This window comes from Cheilinus undulatus, linkage group 7, assembly GCF_018320785.1.
Source record: "Cheilinus undulatus linkage group 7, ASM1832078v1, whole genome shotgun sequence".
In the NCBI taxonomy this organism is placed as follows: domain Eukaryota; kingdom Metazoa; phylum Chordata; class Actinopteri; order Labriformes; family Labridae; genus Cheilinus; species Cheilinus undulatus.
The window spans coordinates 40,799,791-40,825,997 of NC_054871.1; the positions used below are offsets into that span (position 1 = coordinate 40,799,791).

The 26,207-nt window shown below is 38.7% G+C and overlaps 1 protein-coding gene across 4 annotated transcripts in view; it reads left to right on the top strand.

Moving 5' to 3' along the window:
• LOC121512653 (LIM domain containing preferred translocation partner in lipoma) overlaps positions 1–23,802 on the top strand; it is a 340,478-nt gene extending 316,676 nt beyond the window's left edge. For all 4 annotated transcript variants that reach the window (XM_041792030.1, XM_041792029.1, XM_041792032.1 and 1 more), the window contains 2 exons: positions 9,608–9,728; positions 13,728–23,802. In XM_041792030.1, the coding sequence (XP_041647964.1) occupies positions 9,608–9,728; positions 13,728–13,856 (250 nt within the window). In that variant the 3' untranslated portion in view covers positions 13,857–23,802. The remainder of the gene's footprint in view (positions 1–9,607; positions 9,729–13,727) is intronic.
• The last annotated feature ends 2,405 nt before the right edge of the window (positions 23,803–26,207 follow it).

Genomic DNA, 26,207 nt, shown 5'->3' on the forward strand with positions numbered 1-26,207 from the left:
GACCAGTTGCTTCTCTATTGCTCAAAGGAATGGCACAAATGAATCTAACTGCAAAAAAGTGCGTGGACTTTTTTTGTATATATGTATATATTTTGAAAACCGTTTGTCACAGAATGTTTATTTTTCACTGTTTTGTCCCCGAGATAGGAGAACAAGTCTATGCAAAGAAAATGCTTTGTCACTATTGTTTACTGTGTTATAAATGAAAATCTTTAAGTTTAAAATTCCAATTTGTTTTCTTAATTGTCTTTAAAGCCTTATAGCTTTTTCATAATTCAAGTAACATTACTGTAGTAGATATATTCTTAAAGCCCAGGTTGTCCTGAAAAAAACAGCTTGACTGTGCACCACAGGGTCCATGTTTTACAAGCTTTTTAAGACAAAAAGTCCAGGCGAGACATGATGGTGAAAAATAGTTGTGAGCTCTCAGGGTTAAACTAAGGGTAAGAGTCTTACAGCTTGGATACAGGCCTGCTTTTACAGGTAGATTAAAGATTCTAACATAAAATATACTGTGTAAAAAAGAAGTTGTTATGGACTGAATAGGAAATATGTGAATAGTTATGAGGTAAATGTTTGATAACAAAAGGCACAGATGACTTTTGGCCGGTCCACTAGACTGCTTTGAGTTTTTTCAAAGTGAAATGAGACATTAAGCAGCATGTGGTGGGCTTATTTTACATCACAGTGGCTGCAGGGAGATGCTGGCTTAACCAAAGTTTTTGGAGAGCTACAATAAAGCTTGCGATTAATCGCGATTTTAAAAAATTAGTGCACTAATTGTGGATCGTAGAGATTAATCTTGACAGCCCTAATTAAACTGTATTAAATTGGGTTGCAGATGGCCTATAGAAGGGGTCATGAACTACATTTGTATTTAGACCAAGCAGACTCATAGGGGTCGACTTTAAATTTTGGTCTAATTAACATATTATTGTATTAGTTTTTGTATTTTCTTTTAAAATGTTAGTAATTTTAGTCTAAATCAGTACCTACTGCCTATACTGTGGTCAGCTTAAATAGGAGATATAAATATTTCAGCTACATACTATATTTCTGGGGCTGAATCTTCCATCACTGGGTTTGATGCTGCATCCTGATTGGAAAAAAACACATTTAGGAAACTGATCTCCTGTTTTGAGTCTCAGGCATGAAAATTGTACTTTGCAAGAGCCCAATGTGGAAAGCTGACACAGAAAACTGCATTTAGTCAGGTCTGGACTGAGAAGTATATGTTTTTCATGCATCATTTTTAGTAATAACGGCTTATAGGTGGAGTTCTGTACAAAAGACAGGTCAAATATGAAGCCATTCCTGGTAAAACTGGTGCCCATTTCATAAAGCAGGTGTAGTGCAAATCTTGAATCTGTTGACCCTGAAACAAAGCAAACCCATGGATTTCCATTTCAGAGGAGGAAAGCCAAACCAAAGAATGAGGGCTAAGTCAAGCCTGTTTTACAAAAAGAGGAAAGTTAAAGTCTGAGTAAGTTAATTTTGTAACTGAGTCTGTGAAGCTAGCCTGCTCAGGAGGAGGTTTTCTTTAATAAGCCCCAAGTTTCTCTGGTCTCCTCCCTCTGACAGAGCCGGAAACCTTGTTTCATTTCTGCATTCTTTCATTAATTCTTTCAGTTTTTTTCATGTGCATTATTCACATTTACTCAGAATAAAAATCTATGTTACTTTATGTGAATACAAAGACACTTGTCAAGAAACACATGCTTTGCAGCTATGAATATTTCTTTATTAGCAAATGTTAATTAGCACTTATTGCTCTTATTTATATTTTGCAGGATGGCTGTTATGGGTTTCCCATGCCCTTCCACAACCCTATGTGGAAATCAGGAACAGCACACGCTCCTGCTCTCTCTATGTCAATAAGGAAAGCATAAGGCAGGGAGAAAAGCAGCAAAAAAACAAGACAGAAGCAGAATGAAGGAGGAGCTGGGGTGGAGGAGGGTTACAAGAGCAGCTTGCAGAGAGAGAAGCAAGAGCAGTTTGAATGAGGCAGCGTGAGAGTGACTAGCCAATAGTGTCCTAAGCTTTATGTAACATAGCTTTAATCATTTATAATTAATTTAGACATTTTGGTACAACATTCAACACATTTTACCTTAAAAATTAGGGATGCAGGATATTATCAGCATGATATCAGGATCAACAAGTGTTAGCTAAGTGAAATATCAGTACTGGCAGATAGGATCTTTTTGCAGATATTTACAACCAATATTTTGGTGATAAAAATCAGCCTGTATCAGATTTATATATTAGCAGGAGTTTTCGGCTAAACCAACAGAACTATGTTAGATGAAGTCTTTTTCTTTATTCATCATCGTTCCTTACATTTAAAGTGTTTTAAGAACTGAAATATTTCATTTGTACATCTGCAAACTTTAAATGGTGTGTTTAAAGGGATATTTCGGGGTTTTTGAATTTGGGTCGTATGAGGTACTTGGTTATAGTAGTGGCATTAGCCTCCAGTGATTTCTGTGAAAGTTGCACCTGTGGTTGTAAAGAGCTCAGGGAGATCGGGGACATAATGGCTATAGATGGGAACGTTTTATTTGCGTAGTTTAACCAGTTTTGCGTAAAAATGGGCCAAGAAAATATGTTGGCTCGCCTGTTCACTGTGTCAAAAACATACAAAGCACTTCATTTCTCCCCAAAGCGCCCTCTGTTTCAGGCACTAATTTACGATGCAGCTTTTGGCATTTTGTCTCCTTCCACCTCTGTGCACTGATGCTCTGACCAGCTGTGTGAGTCTGTGGGTTTCTACAGGAATAATAACACCACACCAAGCTAAAACAAAGATATTAGCAATTTCGACTTACCTGGTGGTGTAGGTGTGGAAAACGCAAACCCATACTCGGGATCTCTCCTGCTCAAAAATTTCAAATGAAGTTTCTCTGCTCTCTCTTTCAGCCTGCTGACTCTCCATCTGTATAAGTTCTTCTTCAGTGTACTCCAGTTCATACAGATATCCTCTCGTATCCACAGTAAACAGCACATCATCATCACTCGAGTTGAAATGAGCTCTTTATAACCACAGGAGCAACTTTCACAGACATCTCTGGAGGCTAATGCCACTACTTAAGCCAAGTACCTCATATGACCCAATCCTGAAATATCCCTTTAAGGACTGAAATTTTGGGTCAGAACTACAGAAGGGGGTTCAACTGGAAAAGAAATAATTGACTCTAATAAATTTAACTGTATAAATCTGGAGAGTGTGTTTAAGAGCTGACAATACAAAAAACACAAAATATTCATTTTCTTTAGATAAGATCAGTCGCCATGTCTGCAGAATTGAGTTGTCAGTCTAATCTGCTGTGCTTTGTGCGTCATCCATGGACGACCGGCTAAAGGCTGTAAAGGACAGGACCTCATCCAGCACTGTAAAATATAAGAAATAATTGATAGTTTGGATTAAAGCTGTTCAGATTATATATATTAATCATAACAAACACTTCATTTGTTTCATGGCTACTGCACATTTCAGATTTTCTTTCATCTCTTTGAGTTTATCTCTGCGATAAACTGGAATATCACCGTCTACCCCCCCCACCACTTAAAAAAAAGCCTCTGTTAATAATAAGAATACCTCAAGTATCACAGCCACTCTCTTCTCCATCTAGGAAGTTTCAGGCTAGCCTTCTCTTGTTTACCTGCTGCTTCTTTCGATTGCCAAAACATGATTTTTGTTGTTATCTTAAAAGCTGACTACGTTTTCTTAAAACCTGAAAGTAAATAATATTGATTATGTTATGATCTGAACAGAAAGCACTGTGACAATACCATGTAGAAGTTATATATCACAGATGTAGGCTTATGAATTCAATACTGTCTTATTAGCCTAGTCCAGTTGTCTGCAACAACACTTTAAACCTCACTATTGATTTCCTTCCTTACATGGTGCTTTTGATTCACTTTAACGGCACTTCTAGGCTAAGAAATTAACAAATATTTCATTTCTTTTACTTCTCTGACCTAGAGACTGAAACCATAATAACAGGAACAGGTGCCACACATCTATGTTGTAAAATCTGAAGCCGAGGCCGGGGCGTGTAATTTAAATGACGATTGTTTTCAGGTGCCGTATTTATCAGTCATACACAGTTATTGGCCAGATACACACATTTCATAAATCACACACTGACCATTTTGTAAGATGATTTCTACACACAGTTCTGTGCTGGTTTCAAATTTTCTAAATGAGGGCCATGTACATACTTGAACTCCATGAACAGATTTATTAAATCTACTTTCCAGCATCAGAAGTGTATTTACTCATCCACTTCTCTCAGTGACTGAACAAGAGCATAAAATATCCCCAACACTCCAGCTTCTCCAGTGTCTTCTTTATTTTCTTTGCAATTCTTTAAATTAAATCAACTGCTGCTCTATATTTATCATCTCCAAGTCCAACATAATATGCTCTATTTCAGTTCTTGTACACTCAAAAGCAAAACAAAAGTGTCAGCAAGACGGGAAAGTAACAATATAACAAGCATCGAAACTGCACTGCCATCTAGTGTGTAGGCAGAGTATTGCAAAGCTACGCAGACAAACTGACGCACAAGTATGTAGTTCTTATGATGATGTACAGGCAAATCAGGCTCTACAATCTCCACTGCTGTGAGATTGGCAGCCATTTCTCTTTGACTCAGTCATTAAACTAGGTTTGGCACATTTAAGCTCATTCTTTCAAAGGTTTTCATTTAACTTCCTTCCAGCAGGCTGCTAACCTGAAACGCCAGATGAATGTGTGACACACATCCATCTGGTAATGCTTCCATAGACAGCATTTGGGAAAGGGCAGAGCCTTTGAAAAAAATATTTGAGGGTGATTGGATGAACGTTGTCTGTCATCTTTACAGGCCAATCAGAGCAACAACACACGTGACGTAGCCGCTACCAAGGAGTAAATCCATAGAGAACTGCTAAACATGAACCATGGTGATTGTAGACATGTCAGCACATGACTTCTGTCCTTTTTGAAAAGAAAACAACTCACTGCTGTTTTTTGTTCTTTTTTAAATGAAGAAATTTCGTCAAGTTCTAATAAAAACAGGCGCTTTAGCAGCATCCACGCTAAGCTCTTACGCCATAATTGCACCGGCCTCTTGTTGCTGCTTGCTTACGTCTCGACTCCGCCATGCCCAAATGTACTGCCACTCGTCACTGATTGGTCCTGTCACTTTCTAACCCAGACTGAACTGTTCTGACAGGAGCTTTGCAAGATGGATTCGCCAGTGAGAAACATGGAAACGGGCATATCCATCTGCTTTGCAAGGTTAGCAATTTACAGCAAATTAAAAGCTCTAATGAACCCAATTGGTGAGCAATATTCAAACAAACAAAGCTAGCGAGTAACATTTTGACAGGAGCTTAGGAAACAAAAACTAGTTCCTTAAAGTATGACCCCTGGAAATGGTCCAAAACACCCCAACTTTAGGTACTGTAGTTTAAATGTCTGATGTCCTGTTGGAGTCCGTCTGGGTAAAACTGGCTTTCAGCAGTGGTCCATTAAATCACAAAGAGTGGCGCCATAGTGCTAATTCACTGTGTACATTTCGGAAACCCTCATCAACCTAGTCAAAGTTTAAGGCGTGTGCCTATTTTTATTTAAATCGGTACAGGTCTGATGGGTAAAAGTGCAAACAAAATGCCTACCATTAAATCAGGGCTCTCATTGCTCAGGCTGTAATCAGTACTTTTGTCACTCCATGCTTGTTGGAGGTCTAAATATGTAACAGTTTGCGTGTGACTCAGCCATAACAAGTGTAGAGGCTGATTTTATGTAAGTGTTGTGTTTACAATGTGTCCCTCTGTTCTTCCAGGGGCTAAAATCACTGCTCTGAAATCTTCAACTGACCTTAGAAATGCAGCTTTTATTTAAAACTCATCAATACGGTAACTCAGTTCTTCCCCTTTCAGTAAACTACTCCAGCCAAATACCACAAGCCCAATGACCTTCTGAGATGTGTCTGTAGACTTGCATTAAAGAGTAAATTCCTGTCACTGTGTCACAATCCAGTGATTGCATAACGGCCACCTTACCAGAAATGTTCCTCTGCTCAGTGACCAGAAGAGGAACAGAAGTAAACAGCTGGCTCTCTTTGTGCGAACGCTCAGCTTTCACTTTGTGGAGTCGCAGCGCTCGGCCGATGTTTAATTCCACATGACAAGTGTGACCTCAACAGCGCAGCCCTTTGTGTCGAGGAATAGTCACGCCTAGGCCTGAGCTGTTTCTCTGAGAATAACTGTACGACAACAAACCCCCACCGCGCTTCACTTCTCTTCATTTCTCCACTCCCACTGTGGCCCCCGCTCAACTAACACAACCTGAAGTCTCATTAGGGTTTTCAGATCCTCATTGATCCTATTGTTAGATAGACCTCTTCCTACTGAAGGCATTTCCAGAATAACTGATTCCCCTTACTTACAATACTCACTTCTGATATTTGTAAAAGTCCTGCTATGTTTAGCTGTTCGTCAGATATTCTATTTATGTGAAATATTTCAGAGAAGGGCAGATTTAGTCTCGGTGGTTGAGCAGATAAATAATTAAACAGGAACCAGGAAAATTCACAAGCCTCTTCCTTTCTTAGACTAACAGTTTCATAATGTAAAACCACTATTGTTCTTAATAATGTTTACTATTTTTACACTCTTGAGAACCATGCCATGGTGGACATTTGTGGATGCACTGCAAACAAAAAATTATATTGACCATGATTGATTTATAGAATCAATAAAAGGGTGAAACATCTAAGGGTGTGTATCGTTTTATATGCACTTTAGTTTTAAGTAGATCCCTTAAAGGGGTTTTGAGATACTGTGTTCATAAAAATGGCCCGCATGGACTTCTGCATGGAGAGGCAACATAATGCCTCTGGCCTTCACCATTGTTAGCAGAGAGGAATTAGATAACAGCCAGAAAGAAATGACACAATATCTCATCTCTGCTTCGAGTTGTCAGTTCATAAGTTAAATACAAGCTATTTATATATTTTTTATTTTATACATAAGGCATTTATTAAGCAGAAATGATACCTCTTCATGTATTTCTGCTCCTTAGCTGTAAGGGTTTTTTTTAACTACATCTCTCTGAGTTTTATAAGTCAAGGCGTTTTCTGGCATTTCAAAACTAAAAGATCATAAGATCTATTAAGATGGTGACATGGGGTTCCCCCGGTCATAGAAAGCCCTGAAATGTAAAATTAGTAAATATCCTCTTTTGCCCTGAATGGAAAAGAAATTGATTTGATAAAAATCATGGTATTGTGTTTTGCAGGATGTGATGAATTTCCACAGTAATGCTTTATAGACAACAGTCTTCCTTAATAAATATGATGGAGCATTATTTTCCAAAGCAGGTTATGTAACAGATTAATAAAAGTGTCTTTTTAAAAGGGATAAAGGAATTATTCAGATCATCTTCCTATGTAGATTTGCTTTAACAAGTCCGTAGAAATACTCCATAAATATGAGGATGCAGCAGAGCTGCACTCTTTCATAAAAACAGCAACTTACAGTTTCATTCTTGAAAAGTCCACCTATTTTTTTTAATTCATTGATCGATTGTAATGTTTTTTTTTTTAAACATCTTGAAGCAGTGCTGCTGATGTCATAAACAAATTAAAAGACACACCAGTCAAGATAATGTCATATAAAGTTGTTTTATAAGAGCACAAAGACTTTGCCTATCTAAAACCATCTGGCAGGGAAATCCAAAGTTTAGGGGCCCAAACAGCAAGACTTCATCCTCCTTCATTACAAGGGAAAAGTGGAGAACATTAAAAAGTTCCCTCCAGGAGGGAAATCCAAAGTTTAGAGAGCCAGTTGTGTATGCCCTATCACCTTACATATCAAGGCACGATTACAGAACAGTAAGGAAGTTCCCTCCAGAGGATCTCAAACAAATTGTTGTTTGCAACATTTAAAAATGTAATCTAGCCAATTTACAACGTATTTTACCTGAAAATGTTACAAATAATGATGTCGTAACAATAGATATATACAGTGCTTATAAAAAAGTATTCACCCCTTTTATGTTTTAACCTTTTATCGATTTTGTAAAACAATCATGGTCAATATAATTTGACTTTTTTGACCAAAAAAAAAAAAAAAACTCCAGGATTTTCCTGTTTTTTACTGCATGTTTTTGACCCTCTTCTTTAACAAGCCTTTCAGACCAGCTGCTGAGAAGCATCCCCACAGCATGATGCTGCCACTGTGCTTCACAGTGGGGATGGTGTGTTTGTGGTGATGTGCGGTGTTTGGTGTCCACCAAACAAAGCGTCTTATCCGATGGACAAAAAGCACCATGTTGGTCTCATCAGACCAAAGACCTCTCCCCCACTTGGCCATGGAGTCTCCCACATTCCTTTTGGTGAACTGTAGTTGATATTTAATGGGTTTGTTAGCAGTCTTCGCAATATGAGTCACTGCTGCTGTAGTAATTCTGCCAATGATTTTGACAAAAAGAATTCACTGACATGCGTTTTCTCATGACTTAAATGAGACTGCACAATTAGTAAACATATTGACAACCAGAGTAATAACATCTCAATTCATGATGCCCAGTGAATAAAACAAATGGATTATTGTTGCAAAAAGAACCAAAAATCACACTCATTTGCTCCACTGACTGCCCTATTTGCATGTGATCTCTGCTGGGCTGCTGACTAGGGGCTGATCCAGTGATGGCCAAGGCCCACTTGGGCCCCCATGAGTTATGATTGGCCACCACAGAGTCATCAACAATGATTGGTTGTTTGACTTGTCAGCCAATAATACAAATCTGAGATATAGACTATATTTTCTGTATGCATGTTTAATCACTAAGCATATCTTGACCTACAAAGGACTAAAGGGAGGTGTACCAAAGTGGCCCTGTCATCTATATACAACCCCAAAAAAAGTTGGTGGGCTGAGTAAAATGTAAATAAAAACAGAATGCAATGATTAATGGAGCTCATAAACCCATGTTTTATCCACAATAGAACATAAACAACATATTAGATTTAACTTAACTGAGACATTTTAACATTTCACACAATTTCATGAAAAATATTAGCTCATTTTGAATTTGATGGTGGCAAAACATCTTTAAAAGTAGGGACAGGGCCCTGTTTACCATTGTGAAGCATCCCCTCTTCTTTTAACAGCAGTCTGTCAATGTACGGGAAGTGAGGAGACCAGCTGCTAGAGATTTGGGAGAGGAACGTTGTCCCATTCTTGTCTGATGTGCCCTCAGTAGAAAGAGTGTGGACACCCCTGTTCTAACCTAATAAAAATTGTTTTTTTAAACTAAATGAGTGAAAAGCCAAGCATCGGTATTATGGACTTAGCGCAGCTTATGAATGCTTCTCTTAATGATACCAAAGTAATTTACTCATTTTGACTGGATAATGAAGTAGAGCAGAATGAGTGGATGTAAGACCGCCTAGGGGTTCTGTACATTTTAATTTGTTTGTCTTCAGTCTCAAAAAGCATCACTGTTGCACATGATGGATAAGGATCCCCTTATGTTTTTAAAATTGCATCAGTGTGAGTTTCCTGCAGTTCCTGGTTCATCTCTGTTATTCTCTGCTGTTTGTTGCAGGAAGTTTGCTCCACGCTGCTGTGTGTGCTCTGAGCCGATAATGCCGGCGCCGGGTCAGGAGGAGACCGTCCGTATTGTGGCCCTGGACCGGGATTTCCATGTGCAGTGTTACCGCTGTGAGGTATGTTCTCTATGTGTTTATCTCATCTGGTATGTGAGCTCTTTATAATTAGCTGTATGTATGTACCGCTCTGCACAGCTCCAGGTGACAAGTCAGTTACTACACAAGAAGGTTTTAGAAATAAAGTCCATGTCGTCCCCGGAGTCACCTTTCCATCCCTCTTCATCATCCCTCTCTCACCTGCCTGAAAATAGCTCTCCATCTCTCCTTCTGCAAAGTTCACAGACTTACATAGTAGCCCATCTGTCAGCCGCCGCTTGCCGCCTGATAAGCGACGCAGACATTACGTGCCCGGCTAAAAGAGAAGTAATGTGTCACATTGTCGAGGAGCCGAGGCAGTGTGAGTACACAGAGTGTTTGGCAGACATAAAGGTCAAAGGAAAGCAGAGCAGATTAGTTCAGCTGAAAAAGAGCTCAACAAGAGGAGGATATTGTCACCAGGGAGACGAGAAGATGGAGACGCTGTTCTTGTGTGTGTGTGTGTGTGTGTGTGTGTGTGTAGAGAGGGATGTTTTCAGTGTGGCACACCATAAGAAATAATGCAAAAGAAATGTTTTTGCATGTATGTTATTAACCTGTGGAAAGGGTGAGAACACACCACCTGGACAAGTGGTTCCCAACTCTGGATCCAGGCACCCCTGGGGGGTTGTGCAGAGGCTGGTCTGCTCTGAGGTTATCAAAACTAGATGTACATAAAGAAAAACTCTTAAATCATGACTAGAAACATACAGCGTATTAGAGACACCCTAAAAGATAAAAAATAAAGAGGATTATCTATTAGAAACAAGTTGAAATTTTGCGATTATAAAGTTGTAAATTTACAGGAAACCAAACTAAGAAAGTCTGAAATTTTGACATTATGAAATTAAATCACGGTTTTAAAGTCTTAGATTTACAACAGTGTACATCTTCTAAAGCAAAAAAAATTAAAAATAAAATGAACCACGCTTTTTCCTTTAATATTTACAACTTTTTAGAGTTGGAAAATTTAGAGGCCTTGAAAATAAATAGACCCTCTTTATTTTTTTGAGTGACCTTTATATGCCATTGTAATAATGGATAATTCCCACATAGATCATTAGGCAACAACCTTAAGTAAGTAGGCCTGTTATGTTGAGGATTAAATGAAAACAATTAAAATTGATGTTTAAGTTTTTTTCAAATAGGTACTGGGGGGCTTAGCTTTTCTTAGTTGGGAGAAGGGGGGCCCCTTGGGTTGGGAACCATTGGCCTAGACATTTCAACCATAAAAGTACAAGATCAAAAATAATCTGAAGGCTGCAGTCAGGAAAAGGATCCAAAAACTGTGTTATCACAGAGATATTTAGATTTAGAGATCGTCTTTAAGCATTTCAAGATAAAAACAATGAAAAAGAGCAGATAGATTAAACTCTTCATGTACGATTAAAACTGTGGTATTTGTGACCCTCATGATCTGCAGAGTTTACACTTCCCAGGGTTGTCAGAGTTATTGTCTTGCTACTAACGCAATTTAGGTCCAAACTCATTAAACTTCCATTAACCACATGCCATACTGTTGTTTTAGCAGAACCGTAGCTACGCCACCATAGATGGGCATCAGATGGATACTACTGACCTTAGCCTCTTTCTACTTACATCATGATGCAAAGTGGACACCCTTGCACCTTTAAATGTCTGATCTAACTTTAAAAACCCAGCTCAGTGGACATCACTAAGTGATATCAAATATTTTTCTTTTTCCCTTTCATCTTTTTTAATTTACTTTTTTATCTTTAGCAAGTCATTTTTTCTGTGGTTAAGCTGAAGTCAGAACTTTTGACCCACCAGAACTGTTAAAAAAATAAATTGATATTTTTTTTATCAGAACAGGAAGAACCCTAAGCTTAAGGCAATGTAAATTCAAGGCAAAAGCATCACAAAGAAAGTTACAAAAAAAACGTGCTGCTTAATTTTTTTAAACTTAACTGGGTTACTTACTTTAAGAACGCAACTTCATGTGAACTGAAAAGTGTGAATGCTGTCCTATTAAGCAGGGATCATTTATCATCAGTGAGTCATTTTGTACATGCACTCCTGCATATTTCTTAATGTGTAGCAATGTTAAACACTGTATTTGACATAATCAGCACTTTGAAGCAGTCTCCTACCTCTAAAGCCAGGCATACACTGAGTGAATTTAATCCAATCCAGACATGAATTTTGAGTCCCACGACTCGCTTGGAAGTCGTGCCATCATTTGGTTGGATCGTGCGTCATTTGTCGTGCAGTGTGCACGCCTGAAAGTAGACAGCTGACCATGACCAGACTATAACCTGACCAGCTGCTCCTGAATTGTTGGATTTCTGACATGTTTGATGATCTGCTTATACGAATGCACATACACATGGAATTAGAGCAGAATCCTCAACTTTAAGGCAATTTGTCCATTGTAACTTGGAAGACAATGTCCTAAATCATCATGTAAACAGCAAGTAAAAGAATAAAGGAAATAAACAGGCAGGAAATATGCCTACCCACCGACCACCAGCTGGCACGGATGGCAGTGCCGTTTTGTGTGTGATGGAGAGAGAGAGAGAGAGAGAGAGAGAGAATGACTATGAATGACTGCAGCCTTAGTGTGTGAAGCTTTTTCAGAGTAAACTCCACAGGTTTTGTCGCGGTTCGCTTCGACTTCACTCATACAGTGTGAGCACATAAAGTGTGCACAATGGTACTGTGTCATAAACAATTCAGTCGCACAGCAGTATGAGCCCTCTTCCCATCACAACTGTAAGTCGGCTTGAAACCACACAGTGTATGCCCTGCTTGAGTCATATAAGTGAAGGCATGACATAGAAAACCACAGCCTCCAAAACTAAACCTCAGCAGCACACTGACCACACAGATAAATTCTCTAAGTAATGATAATAATGCTGTTTATTGTTTATTAATGCTGCTTTATAAATGCTCTAAGTAAAAATGTTTGTGTCCAGTACAAAATAAAGACTGGGCATAGTTACTGGACAAGTCTGAGTGACTTTACCTGTTTGATTACTGAGATCGTCTTTTTATGCCAATCTGCAGGGACTGTCATATTGAAAAACTTTAGTCTAATAAAGTTTCTGTTACTTAGCCAACAAACAAAGTGATCAGACTGCAGAAGACCTTGAGCCTTTTTTGCATCTAGCCTTCTCCAAAAAGTTAAAGGCTTTGAAACTGTTTTTGTTAAGAAAATTGCTTTGGTTTCTTTGATATATATATATATTTCTTTCTTTTCTTTTTTTTTTTTTTTTTTACTTCTGTCCTTCGCCAAAGAGTACTGTCATTTTTACCAATACTGTTATTTTCAAGGAGCACAGAATAGGGCAGACAGTGTTAGGATAAGAGGAAGGGCTATGGTGTTATTTGTAGAAATCTCAAAAACTAGGGGTGAACAATGGGCCCAACAACCTTGACCTTTGACCTCCAAAATCTTAGATTTTCATCCTTGGGCAAGAGTGAACATTGGTGCCAAGTTTGAAGAAAATCTCTAAGCATTTTTGAGATATCACATTTATAAGCCAAGGGTAAGCTTGAGGCCTAATGACCTTAAGCCTCTGACCTCTAACCTGTATGGTCCTGGGTCAGAGCAGACAGTTCTGCAAAGTTTGAAAAAAATACCTTGAAACAGTCTTGAGTTATCGCCTTCACAAGAACAGCACAGACAGATGGACAACCTGTAAAGTAATGCGTCTGGCCGTGGCTATCGCCGATGGGGAGGCATAAAAATACAGTTTGAAGAGAAGGGGACATTTTTATCCTGTAATAACCATTTGTTGTCTCTGTAGCTTGTGAAGAACCTGATCACCGTTTTCAGCCTCAAGGATTGTCTGCAGAAAACCTCCTGCAGCCTGACATTCACTGTCTGAGTTCTTAAACAGCAGAAAATGTCTCATTCAGGCTCTGAGCACAGTGAGAGTATGAATGTGTCTGATCGGTGAGCGTGGAGAATTGCTCTGTTTGTGTTGTGTGGACTCACTGAGTATCTGTGTCCTGCAGGACTGTGGCTCTCTGCTCTCAGAGGGGGATAACCAGGGCTGCTACCCTCTGGATGGACACGTCCTCTGCAAAAACTGTAACACCAGCCGCATCCAGGCCCTCACCGCCAAGGCCACCACTGACCTCTGAACAACCCGCTGCCCGGTCATCTCCACTGTGATAAACACAACGCTCACTCTCTCTCTTCATATCTCCCCCATTTTTTTTTCTTTTGCAAACATACCCATACACACAAGCTTGCATTTCTCAGCATATACAGTATATCTTACATCATATATTCAACTGCAATAACAGAACAAACACCACATGTTCACCTGCATACATCTATCTGTAGACTTGGTACAATCACAGCAGGAGAGGCTGTGTAGTTTTAATTATGATGTGAAAACAATTAATCAGCATTTTAGGAAAGAGAAAGCTGATGCGCTTTTAATTTTAAGAAATGGTTAAAATAAACCTACAGTTAATGACAAGCTGGCTTTGCTGCATAAAAACTATTCCATTCCTGTCCAAAGTTGGGAAGAAATCCCACCTGACTGTACCCTTTCAGCTCTAGGATTAACATATTTTAAATATTAAATAATCTAGTACTTCTCTTCTAATTTATTTTATTAGAAACAAGATATATAATGTGGGGAAAGGAATCCCTGAGTGGACATGCATCCGTACATTTTATTTTTATTCATTGTTCAGTGTTAAGAAATTTCCTCAGATTAAAATTTAAAATTTAGGCCAACTTAAGTGACAATAACTTAAAGGTGCACACTGAACCAGGAAGTCCTCTTCCATCAGTATACCAGTCATATTATGTTGTGGTTGGTCCCCACAGTCGGGACTTTACTGAGTGGGTAACTTCACTCATGGTGCAAAAGTGTCTAAGAGTGAAAGACTGAAAGGTGTACTTTGATCCAGAATTTGCACTTCTGCAGAGTTTAGAATGTTATCCTTGTTATGTCGAGGAGCTCCCCCACAGGTGGGACTTCTCTAACTGAGTGGGTAACTTCACTCATGGTGCAAAAGTGCCTAATGCCCAAAGACATTCTGGAAAAACTCTGCAGATTGAGGGGTAACTGCCAAAAATTTGAGTACAATGACAAAAAATACTTACCTTGATTGAGTACTATTGACTTAAAACTAGAATTTTTTTCTATTAACTCGGAAAAATTGAGTTGAAATAGCTATTTTGGATTTTTAAGTCAACACAACTCATGTTTTAACAACTTTCAACTGTTCGGTCTTACAGTGTATGATAAGGAGTTGGTATCTATAGAAAATGACCAACATGTAATCACTGTGAAAAGAAAACAAGCATTGACATCACAGGAAATTCATATAAAAGGGTTGAAATCTTACTAGTTATCACAGGGAATAAACTAAAATATAAAATGTATGGAAGCATGTCCGTATATACTCAACGCTTTTGAGCGTTTGAGCAGTGGTTCTCAACTGGTGGGTAGGACCCAAAACGGCATTCTTTAAAAGCATGCTTGTATTGTCCTGTTTCTTTCTTTTTTTTTTTCATCTTTTGTTCTGTCTGAGGTTCAAGCCCTACTATTTTTATGACGTAAATCTGACTAACCAAAAACAATCCAAAATTTGAGTCACAGTTCCCCTTGAGGAGTCAATGGTGGGTCCTGGGGCTTGACCAGTTGAGAACCGCTGCGTTAGACGAGCTGGTACTTATAGTTTTCCATCTTTGGACAGAATAGCACCCTTTTCATGCTAAGCTAAGCCTAAAGGTGTGGTATGTGTAGCTGAACAAAGATTGTTGTTGAAACTTTTTACAACAATAGCATGTACAATCATAGAATATGCTATAATGAACAAAGACATGGCAAGTGTTGTAACCAGCTAACGTGAGTAACCAAGGTTACACTGCTGAGCTGTCACACATAGAGGAGGAGAAGCCCTAAGCATCAACTTCAGAAAGTGTTGCTCACAATGCTTCTGCTACTAAAGATGTTTTTAGAGTGGGCTTCAGAGAAAGAGGGCAATCTGAATGGCGATTGTTGTGGTTAAATTTGACAGCACCTGTTGGGTGTGGTTCACTTACCCCATCTATAAGGTTTAGCTCAGTGCTGCATCAGTGTTTCTATACATTTCTTATAACTTCTCAACAGGAAGGGGATAAAGACTGTCTTTAGGTTTGAATATTGCTTAACTCACTCTCCAGTTAATAGTACAAATATAAATCCTCCCTCAGTGTTATTATCTCACATCACAGTCATCCTGTACCAGTATTTTGTAGCCAGGGCGCTCATGCACACAAGCCGAAATATTTCTCCCCGACTGGCTCTGATCTAAAATGGAGTCCATAAAAATGTTTGACACATCTGCCCTGCAGGTGAACGCATAAAGGATAAGTGTGTATGAGCAGTATTTAGAAAATCAAGATCATTGAACATTTTGTTTACTCTTCAGTGTTTCTCAAAATGAGCTGACGGTACAGATACGTGGATAAAACGACACCATAGAGCTCATTATCACAAAACATCTCTGCCTAACTGAGCACCAAAGATTTAGATTTAAACTGCCACATTTACTGTGTGCTTATTTTTTATGCAACTAAAGAAAATGTAACATTTATTAGGACCACAGGAGCTACAAATGCACAGCTGTTGGATGCAATTCCCTCAGAACAACCCGCTTTCTTTGTACTTTCCATTCGATTTTGTTATTATGCACACAAAACTTTGTTTTTTATTGCTTGACTGGCACAATCATTCCATTCACACAGCCTCATAGGTGAGTTCAATGATATCTTATTGAGCAGATAAACGTGTATATCTTTGTCTCTCTTATACAATCACATAGATTAGATTAGTGAACATACTTTAAGCAGTTTGGTAGAGATTTCAGATGGCTATGCAATTTTTAATGTCAATTGCATCGACACTTTATGAGAAATTTTATGAATAAGGAAATATTTTACCTGTACAGATTCGACATAAGTGTCCTTAGAGTTCTTCTTTAATCAGAACGATGCTGTTGGTACTGTGTGACTGTGCTGTTTGTCAGTATTGATTGTACCATCCACATTTGTCTGCTAGTTTTAGTGTTTGTTTGAAGATTGATGGGCCAAGAGGGGACCAGGAGAGATTCCCCCAAAAATAAGTGATTTTTTTTTATCTGTTCCATCCAAGAGTCTTTTACCAGTAGTTTGATATTTTTTTTAATAGTTCTTTATGTAATAGAAAGAGTGATGATAGATTCTTAGGTTGGGGGATTAAAGGTACCTTGTGGAGTTTGAACACTAGAGCTGTGAAACAATGTGTTTTTTATGAGTGGGCGTCCTTTTGTTTCAGATTTGCTCATGGATATACAAAGGACTGGACCTCATTGTTCCCATCAGATAAGAAAAAGGTCATGTTAGACCACCCAAAGGAGGAGAACTATCAAAGAGGGTAATCCAAATTTATCACAAAATATCTGAAGTTCTTCTTCCATGAAGAAATTGCAGTTAGACTGCAAAATGATCAAATACTTTCACAAGACACAGACAATGACCACAACTGCATGGAAAACCTCTAAATTCATGTCAAAAAGAACAAAGAGAGGTGCAGAAGTATTGCAAAGGAATCCAAATATGCTCCCCACAGGCAAAAATGACACAAAACCAGCACAGTGTAAGGCATAAAGGCTACAAAATGATATTTTCTATCATCCTAAGAGGTGCAAAACCACCACAATGTCATGCTTAATAATACAAAGACACAAAAAATGACCACAAAAGTATGAAGGGGAAAAAACTAAATCCATGGCAAAAATGAATAAAAAAGATGCAGGAATCCAAATATTCTCAGTGAAGACAAAAAACGAGCAGAAATGACCCTAAACCAGCACAATTTGAGGAAAAAGGACCACTATGTGACTACGTGACTACGTGACTACGTGACATGTCTTTGTGAGAGCCACAAAGCCACTACAACATGATGCTAAATACTGTGAAGATACAAACAGACCATAACATGGCTGTAAAGATACACAAATCAAAAACAGATGCAAGTCAAATATGATTACTATTCCTCTACTTTAAATGCCCATTTCAGTGGGATCGTTTTGTTCTTTTTAAATGTCTATTAAATGTTTTATCAAAGTCTGACCATGGTTGTAAAGAAAACCGCACGGCAATAAATATGGACATAAACAACTTACAGCATCCAGGAATCAGGCTAGGAATCAACCTTGCTTTTATTTTATGAGAAAGAAACTGAACTTAAAGTCCCTGTAAAGTGAAATCTAAAATTTGTGTCTTAACACTCCAGATGTGTTGGAATAAGGTTGCTGTCTCTCCAAGCAGCAACAGTTCAATTCCTGTCTGTTAGCATCCCAATGCTAAAGTTTAGTATACCTGCTAAATGTGTCACAATAAAAGCCTCCATCATCATTGAAGACTTTTATTTTGAAGAGCAACATCAGAAAATGCAACTTAACAACAAAAACGTCTCATGAACTGGAGAGAGACATTACTTTGAATAACTCAGAAAATGAGATTTAAGGAATAGAAGCGTTAGATAGAAGAGGAGAAAATGAAACTGAGGCTTTTTTTTTTAGCTGTACTGCTGCTGACATAAATCTGATTGTTTCTCTGCTGGCTTAACCCTTTATAACCTGCCATACAACAACTCCGCCAGAGCGTATCTTTACATTTTTACATGCTGTAGTGCCAATTTTTGGAGTATTTGAATTTGCTATACATCAATACGACCCTTAGAACCCAAAATTTAATGACATGTAATGTGATAAGTCTATAGTAACAAATTAAATTGCTCAAAAGTGCAAAAAACCCACAAGAAAAATGAAAAGCGTTCTTTTTTTGTACACATTTTCTTATATACAGAGATGTCGTAGCTGTATCCCTCAAAATCCTGATTGTAAAAAAGTTGCACAGTATCATTACAACACCCCCAAAAATTATTTCCAGTATGGTCATAACTTAATTTTTTAAAATACACTCATCTTTATGAGCTGTGGCAAAACTGAAAATAAAATGACATTGTGCTCAATATGCAAAAAGACAGCATCTTTGTAAAAAATGAAATATTTACAGTAGTGCAATCAAATCTCTAAGTGTGCCAGATATTTTTGAGCATACATGTGTTTGCAAAAGACCATGTTAAAACAATAACACATGTGACTCGTGACCTGCAAGAAAACAACACGATTATAGCCCGGATAATATTATATTATATTGTTTTTGATGTGTGCGCTTTTTACTGCATTTCTGCAAAAGAAGGAAGGATATTTCAAGAAGGAAACAGTACTCTGGAACACATTGAATTAGTGATATTTTATTGTTACTCCTCCAGTTTTATATGCAAAAATAATTATTGCTGTATCTCATTTGGTCACAGTTCTACCCTCATTTAAATAGATATGCAAATGGTAGCGCTGGTGATCCCGTAGGTTTTAAAGGGTTAAAAAAGAGACTTATCACAGCAGCGTAGCAGACAGAGGTTTCCTCCATTCAGGTTGAAGCATTTTTTTAATTTTATGAGGATCGTATTTCTCATGAGTGGGCGTGGCTTCAGCTCATTCAACCGAGCTCAAACCATCCTAGAGCAGATATTACTGCCTCATTTTTCATCATTATAAATCTTAATTTGATAAACTTAGAGATGTTTATCATGACTGACATTTGGCATGGTGGTTCATAACACAGTGGTCTGTCATACAATAAACCTAAAATACAGATTTTTTTAAATCCCTTTACAGGGACTTTAACATGTTTGCATTAAAGGGAAAAATAAGCATGTAAACCCATTTAAGTGCTTGAAAGAAAACTCCACAGGGTACCTTTAAATGACAACATAAGCAGTTTATTTCTGCCTTTTTATTAGTTGAATCAGTTCACTTTCATCCACAGACTAAGATCTAGTGTTTCCCAAGCCTTCATAGCCAACATCTTTTACATGATTATTATTTTATACACAAAGAAGTAACTATCCTTCACAAAGAACTTTCTTTTCTGTTTCCTCACATATTAAGACACCAGAAAATGATCATGTTAACAGTACCCTCTCTATTGTGTATTGTCTGTCTTCAGTTTGTTTGGTAACAGCTCTTTATGTTGAGGTTTAATGTTTTCAAACCATGGTGACACTCTAAGAAACTCTGCTAATAAGCCAAAAGGAGTTCTGATTGTTAATATTTAGCATGTTTGATGTTTTCAATCTCCAGTCAGAGCGAGTCCAGTCATCTTCTGAGCAGAACCACATCCTACAAGTCCTGCAGCACCTGTAGAAATTAAGGATTTCTCTGGCTTTGAAAGCTTTTGGGTGTATTTGGGGTGAAAATATACATGACAAAGGTAAAGGCATTTTTATTAGCGTAGATGTTTTAGTCTTTCCAGGCCTCTTTAATTAGCTGTAGATTATCAGATAAATGTTAAAATAGCTCAAGTTGCAGGAGACAAAAGCAGTTAAAGTGGCACTTCTCTCCAGTTTGAGATGACGTCTCTCTTCCTTGTTTTTCTACTTTTTTAAATCACATACATCCAATCACAGCAGCTGTGTTTGGTCTATAATTGGATCTAGGAACACGACTGTTTGACTCAGTGAGTCATCAGATTGTTGCTGGTTGTGAGGCGACAGCGCTCACCTTATATATCATTAAGTGTCGCTAGGTTTCTACTCACAGCGATGTTGCTAAATTTCTAGTATAGGTTAGCTTCTCATGTCTGCCTGTTAAAGGTCAATACTCCACTTTTGACATGTTTTTAAAAACAGACAGTAAAGTCAAACCTGCAAGTGAAAGCAGGGAATTATCCTTCAACAGTTAAAGCAGGCAAAGAGCTACATTTGAAATAGTCTGAGAATAAAAACAGTAGATCTATGCTCATTTAAGATTATAGTTGCTTCACTTTTTCATCACAGATCATCTCTAAAGACAACACGAACGTACGAGAGGTGAAAGTTGTTGTGCAGACCTTTGTGTTTGTTGTTTTCTTCAGTAGTCCACAAGTTTTTCTGAAGCCAAAACGGTATCCATTATTCACATCCGCCTCTGGTTCTCGCTCTACAGGAAAACATTTCATTGCAATACTGCAGCAATATGTAGCAGGAACGTTTGCTGTGCTGTGAGGCGTGAACTCTGCAGCTGAATCATTCCTCCGCTGCGTTCGACTGAATTAGTGACAGAGAGGAAGAAGAGTACAGTCCATGTGAGGCACAAACATCAGCATGGACGTGAAATGTGTTCATAACATTAGAGAGAGGATGCTCACTGCTGACTTCTGTCAAATCAGACACTATGTAGGCTGATATGGAACAAGCATGAGTAAAAATCACATATTTATTTCTGTTATATAACGTTGCACAGCCATCACATTAAAAACCATTTATGTATGTCAAACAATGAGCAGGCCTGAGAGGATAAACTGACTTTATACAACTAAACAAACAATATATTTACTGATTATTTTACTGAAAAAAACATTTTCGGCAAATCTGAGTTCATTTGAGGCTGTACAAAACATAGACACAGTCTATCTAAAGTCATCCACTGGTTTCTGAAGCAGAGTTTTGAAGCCAAACGATTGGTCTTTAGCTTCTTGTACCAACCTGCCAGTCAACAAGGCCACACCCCTAATTATGCATACCTCTTACGCCTCGTTTCAACTCACTTATGTTTAATGGTGACGTATCAAAATCTCATTTGACTTTAATACCTCTGTAACACGTCCACGGTACGGTATTTATTGCAGTATCAAAAAAGAATAAGAAAACTTGGAAAAAGTGACATCAGTATTTATTAAACAGCATTCAGATTAGAAATATCTACTTTGGCTTCAGCGTGTTTACTAGCCCTCTAAAACATACGTAGTCACCCCTGAAAATGGCTGCACATCTTTGGGGATATATTCACCGTTACATCTTGTGATCTGTTGAGCCCTCGCGCTGTTGTAGGGAAGTGAAAGCTTCCTTAAGAAGCCTTTGGCCTGCTCCTCTCTGCGAATCTTTTCAGGTTGATGATTTGCCAAGTGGCTCCTCGTGGTACTCGCACTCTCCATCAAGTGTGTCACAGCAGTCGGGCAGTGTCTGCATATTGTTTTTTATTTGTCCGCCACCTTTTCTCCTACCCCAGGAAACCAAAATGCTTTTTCATTTTAGATTTAAAAGTCGTTTGAGTTTCCACAATCTCAAAAACTTTGTCATTCGGTTCTCTCTTGCCACTAATAGCATAGCGAACTCCACTAAAGAAAACTGCACTTTTTCCCTGAAAATCTTTTATTTCACATGTCCACAGCAACACTGGGACACTTTTGTCATCCTTTTGCATTTTTGCCGCTTTTTATCGTCTTTTTATCAAAGTTTCAAATGATGACGTGGAAGAGATGCACAGCAAACACAGTTTATAGCAATTACCAACTTCCAACTATTGTTGCCTGTTCAGCTTTTCAGTAAATGATGCATACAATGTACCATTGGTTCCCAACCTGGGGTCTGGGACCCCCCAGGGGAGGCGCCAAGATCCTAGAGGGGGGCACAAGGTTTTATCTGCTCTAATGCTGCCAAAATAGATTTATAAATATTGTCTAAAACCATGATAAAGTAGTTATTTAGTAGTTTATACAAAGGTCTTTTGACTCGAAAAACATGCATAGGCCTTTTTTTAGGGTTTTATCAGTGAAACAATTGAAATCCATGTTGATTTTTGATGGCAGTGTGTCTCTTTTTCTTCTCTCTTCAGTCCTGGGGCAGCTCCACTTTTGTTAGGTACATATGGGGGGCTCCTAGGAAAAATAGGAAACATTGCATTATACTACATTAACAATAACACAAAACCACGTCACGTTTTTTGGAACAAATACACATTAAATAAAGCATTATATAAAGAAACATAATTCTTTTAAAATATTATAAATAAAGAAAATTAAAATGCAAAATCAAAAAATGAGCACAGCACTGTTTCGCTTTTAACTAACAAGACTTTTAGTCCTGGATTAATTGAATTCATTTTACACAGACAGTTTAACGTCTTGTAGAAGAACAGTGCTACAGAAACATTTTTTACTGAATGTGTCATTTTACAACCAGCTCATATGTTGGTGTAGCTGACTGGTTAATATTTCACATCAGCCCAAATTAAACATCCAGTGAAGAGCCATTGAGGAGTTTTGTGGTGGTAGATCTGATATTTTCACTCTTTAATGGAGTACAAACAGTAAAGCTGTGATTCTCTGCTCGCTGCCTTAGAGCTCGCCCTAAGGGCGGCTGTCAGGAAGCTTTTACACCCAGGAGTACATGAAACCAGGCTGAGTGCTTCATGTTCAAGTCCAAAACTCTTTTTTTTAATCCAAACTTAACTAACACAGTGGCTTGTTAATTGTCATTTGTGGCTCCAGAACATTAAATCAGAAATTCTGTTTATGTGATAAAATAAATACTGTGGGTCTCATGTTTTGGTTGTGTGAGGCTGAGGTACTTTGAAACATGTTCTTCCAGTTGTGCTCCTGATAAATCTTTATAGTGTGGTATTTTCTTACTGAATGGCTTATTAGCATGTTTTTCGAGCGCACCATGGTTTAATCGATGAACACAGAGTTAATCCTCTGCAGTTGTATGTTGATAATGTGCCATAAATCTGTATTAATCTCCCCTGTTTACATTTTCTTTATGGACAATCTGTGACAACATCACACATCTTTGTCGAGGCTTATCCGACATGAATCTTCACAAAGATTTGGATGCTACACGTCTAAAGAAAAGACGGTTTAATGATTTTGTATTTGCTCAGTGTATTTGTGTTGTCTACTGTCTTTTTTCTGCCAATGTTTGTAAAGTGCCTTTGTTGGAGCAGTATTGAATCACTTTACTGTTGCTATGTTTCATGTTCACTGTGCCTCTCGTTTACTCGTCTTTACCAAAGTAAATCAAGTCGATCCTTTTGTCTGGGCCCATTCTGACTCCATCAGCAGCGGCCTCTTAAACGGCGCTGAGTGTGAAACCTTAAAGCCTTAAAAAAGCTTAACCTTGTGTCATTGAGGCAAAGTATCTCATCTGTTCTTGATCTTTGGAAGGGGCATGTAGTCAACTGTTGTTTCCTTCTCTTCAATAAAAGCTTTGCAGTAGCATCACGTCTCCGTGTCTTTGTTTGCTTTTATTCACTGAACTATGAAAGAAAATATTAAGTTTCTGTTTCAGGTCATTGCTTCCTGCGTGCGTGCAGCTCCGTCAGCCTTCCGCTGGTTACCTCGCGCTCTTTGGCTTTAGGTCAGTCGCAGAGGCGGCGCAGTGACCTCTTTCTCTCCAGCTTCTCCTCATGCTACCCTGAAACCCCTCTGTGACCTCCTGAGAGGCGTACCAGTTTAACCCAGGGCTGCTTCACTCCCTTTAAGAGTCATTTAAAAGCCCTTCAGTGGCAGCGAACGCCCCGTGCTTACACAGCTCCGATTCATTTCCTCCTGTCTCATGCTGCGAGTCCCCGGCCGCTCCTTAGACGAATTGGAATCACCTGCTTAATAGAAATCCTGCGCTTGCAATTGACTTCTGAGTGTACATCTGGGACAACGGTTTAATTACAGAGATACAGAGAGCAGGATCATTTTTTTTCTTCCTGTGGCCACGATCAGCAATGCAGTCTGCTTACTGCAGGGATCAGCTTGATGGAGATGTTAGAATAATTTAAAGCCCTGAAAATCTTTTTCTTTTTTTACAGTCGCCTTCCAAAGACCCGAGTGATTTAATCCTTTCCATTTGTCATCTTTACTTGTGTGCAGCGTATCAGCAGCAGTAAGTCACTGAGCACTTCATTTCTCTACAGCAGATGAATCAGCAGCAACACCCCAGCAACACATCCCTGATACCCGCAGACTGTATAAAACATGGACGTAGTCTAAGTGATGTCACCCACTGGTCTCAGCAGAGGGACGATGAAGCCTAATGTTGGCAGACTGAGTACTGAAATTATGCTTTCAACTTAATGAGAGACAAGCAAAGAGGAGTTAAGGTAGGATGAATCAATATTTAGGTTGCTAAAACTCGCCCTTCTACCTCATAATTCAGGGAGAACTCTCACTGTGCGGCCGGTTACCCTGCACTGTGCAGAAGCAGGCTTGATCCCCCTTCCTAGTCCCATGCTGACCCGCACTCACACTGCTCCATTCTCAACCGGGCTTGAGCTACGATACGTCTTAACATGACACACAGTTCCAAGATGCATGGTTTCACTGAGACAAAGATAACCATACGCCGGGTGGGGATAGAGTCTATGACCCTAGTGAAGGAGTTCAAGTATCTCTGGGTCTTGTTCACAAGTGAGGGTAGAATGGACTCTGAGATTGACAGGCGGATTGGTGCAGCATCAGTACTGGCCTGTTGTGGTGAAGAAGGAGCTGAGCCACACGGCAAAGCTTTGAATTTACCAGTTGATCTACTGTATGTTCCAACCCTCATCTATGGTCATGAACTCTTGGTAATGACTGAAAGAAATCAATCTCGGGTTCTGATCTAAGGTGTTTTAGCTCAGTCTTAAGAGACTGGGTGAGGAGCTCTGACACGCAGAGGGATCTTAAAGTAGAGCTGCTACTCCTTCACATTGAAAGGAGCCAGATGAGGTGGTTCAGGCATCTGATCAGGATGCCTCCTTGTTGCCTCCCTGTGGAGGTCTTGCAGGCATGTCCAACTGGGAAGAGACCTTTAGGCAGACCCAGAACTTAGTGGATGGATTATATAGCCAATCTGTCCTGGGAGCGCCTCGAAATCCCCCAGGAAGAACCCGAAAATGATGTTTCACACATAGACCTTCTAACACTGCTACTATTTGCAAAGACCTTATTGGGTTGCATACTTATACAGTACATACATTGTTATATGGGCCATAAAGTCATAAAATTCATCTACTTGTGTCATAATCTTGGACGGTGGTTGCACAGTTCATGTTTATGTTGTCTTAAGTCATCTCCATCTGGTTTGTTTACATGGAGCTTGTAATAAAATAAATCTGCAAATTTGCACAACTGCATCAGCTTCTAAAGCTTTCTGTTTTTTAGTCTAACTTTTTTACCAACTTTGATCTAGCTATTATCCATCTTTCTCCCTGGTTTATTAGCTTTATTACCCTGACTGTCTTGGGTCTGAGGATAAACCACTAACGCAGGTTGCAAGTGCAGCCTGTCTAATACCACTGCCCCTCGTGGCCCTAAAATCAGCCAGGCCCTCCAGGAATTCTCCAGGATCTCCAGATTAGTCGTTAAAAAGATCCCAAATGTTAGTCATAAAGGCCACACCCTTCATCAGGCAATATATCAAATGTTCTTTCCCTCTGAATTTAAGCAGGGAGTCCCATTTAGATTATTAACCTGTTTTACGAGAGAGACCTGGCCAAGAAGGAGCCCTTCAAAATCACAAAAGTAAATAAAAAACAACTTAAAACACTCAGGAACAACTCCTATAAATAACTGTCATATGAAGCAGCCAGGATAGATTTATATCAAAAAAATTCAACCCCTACACAATTTATTTTCCAGTCAACACGTTT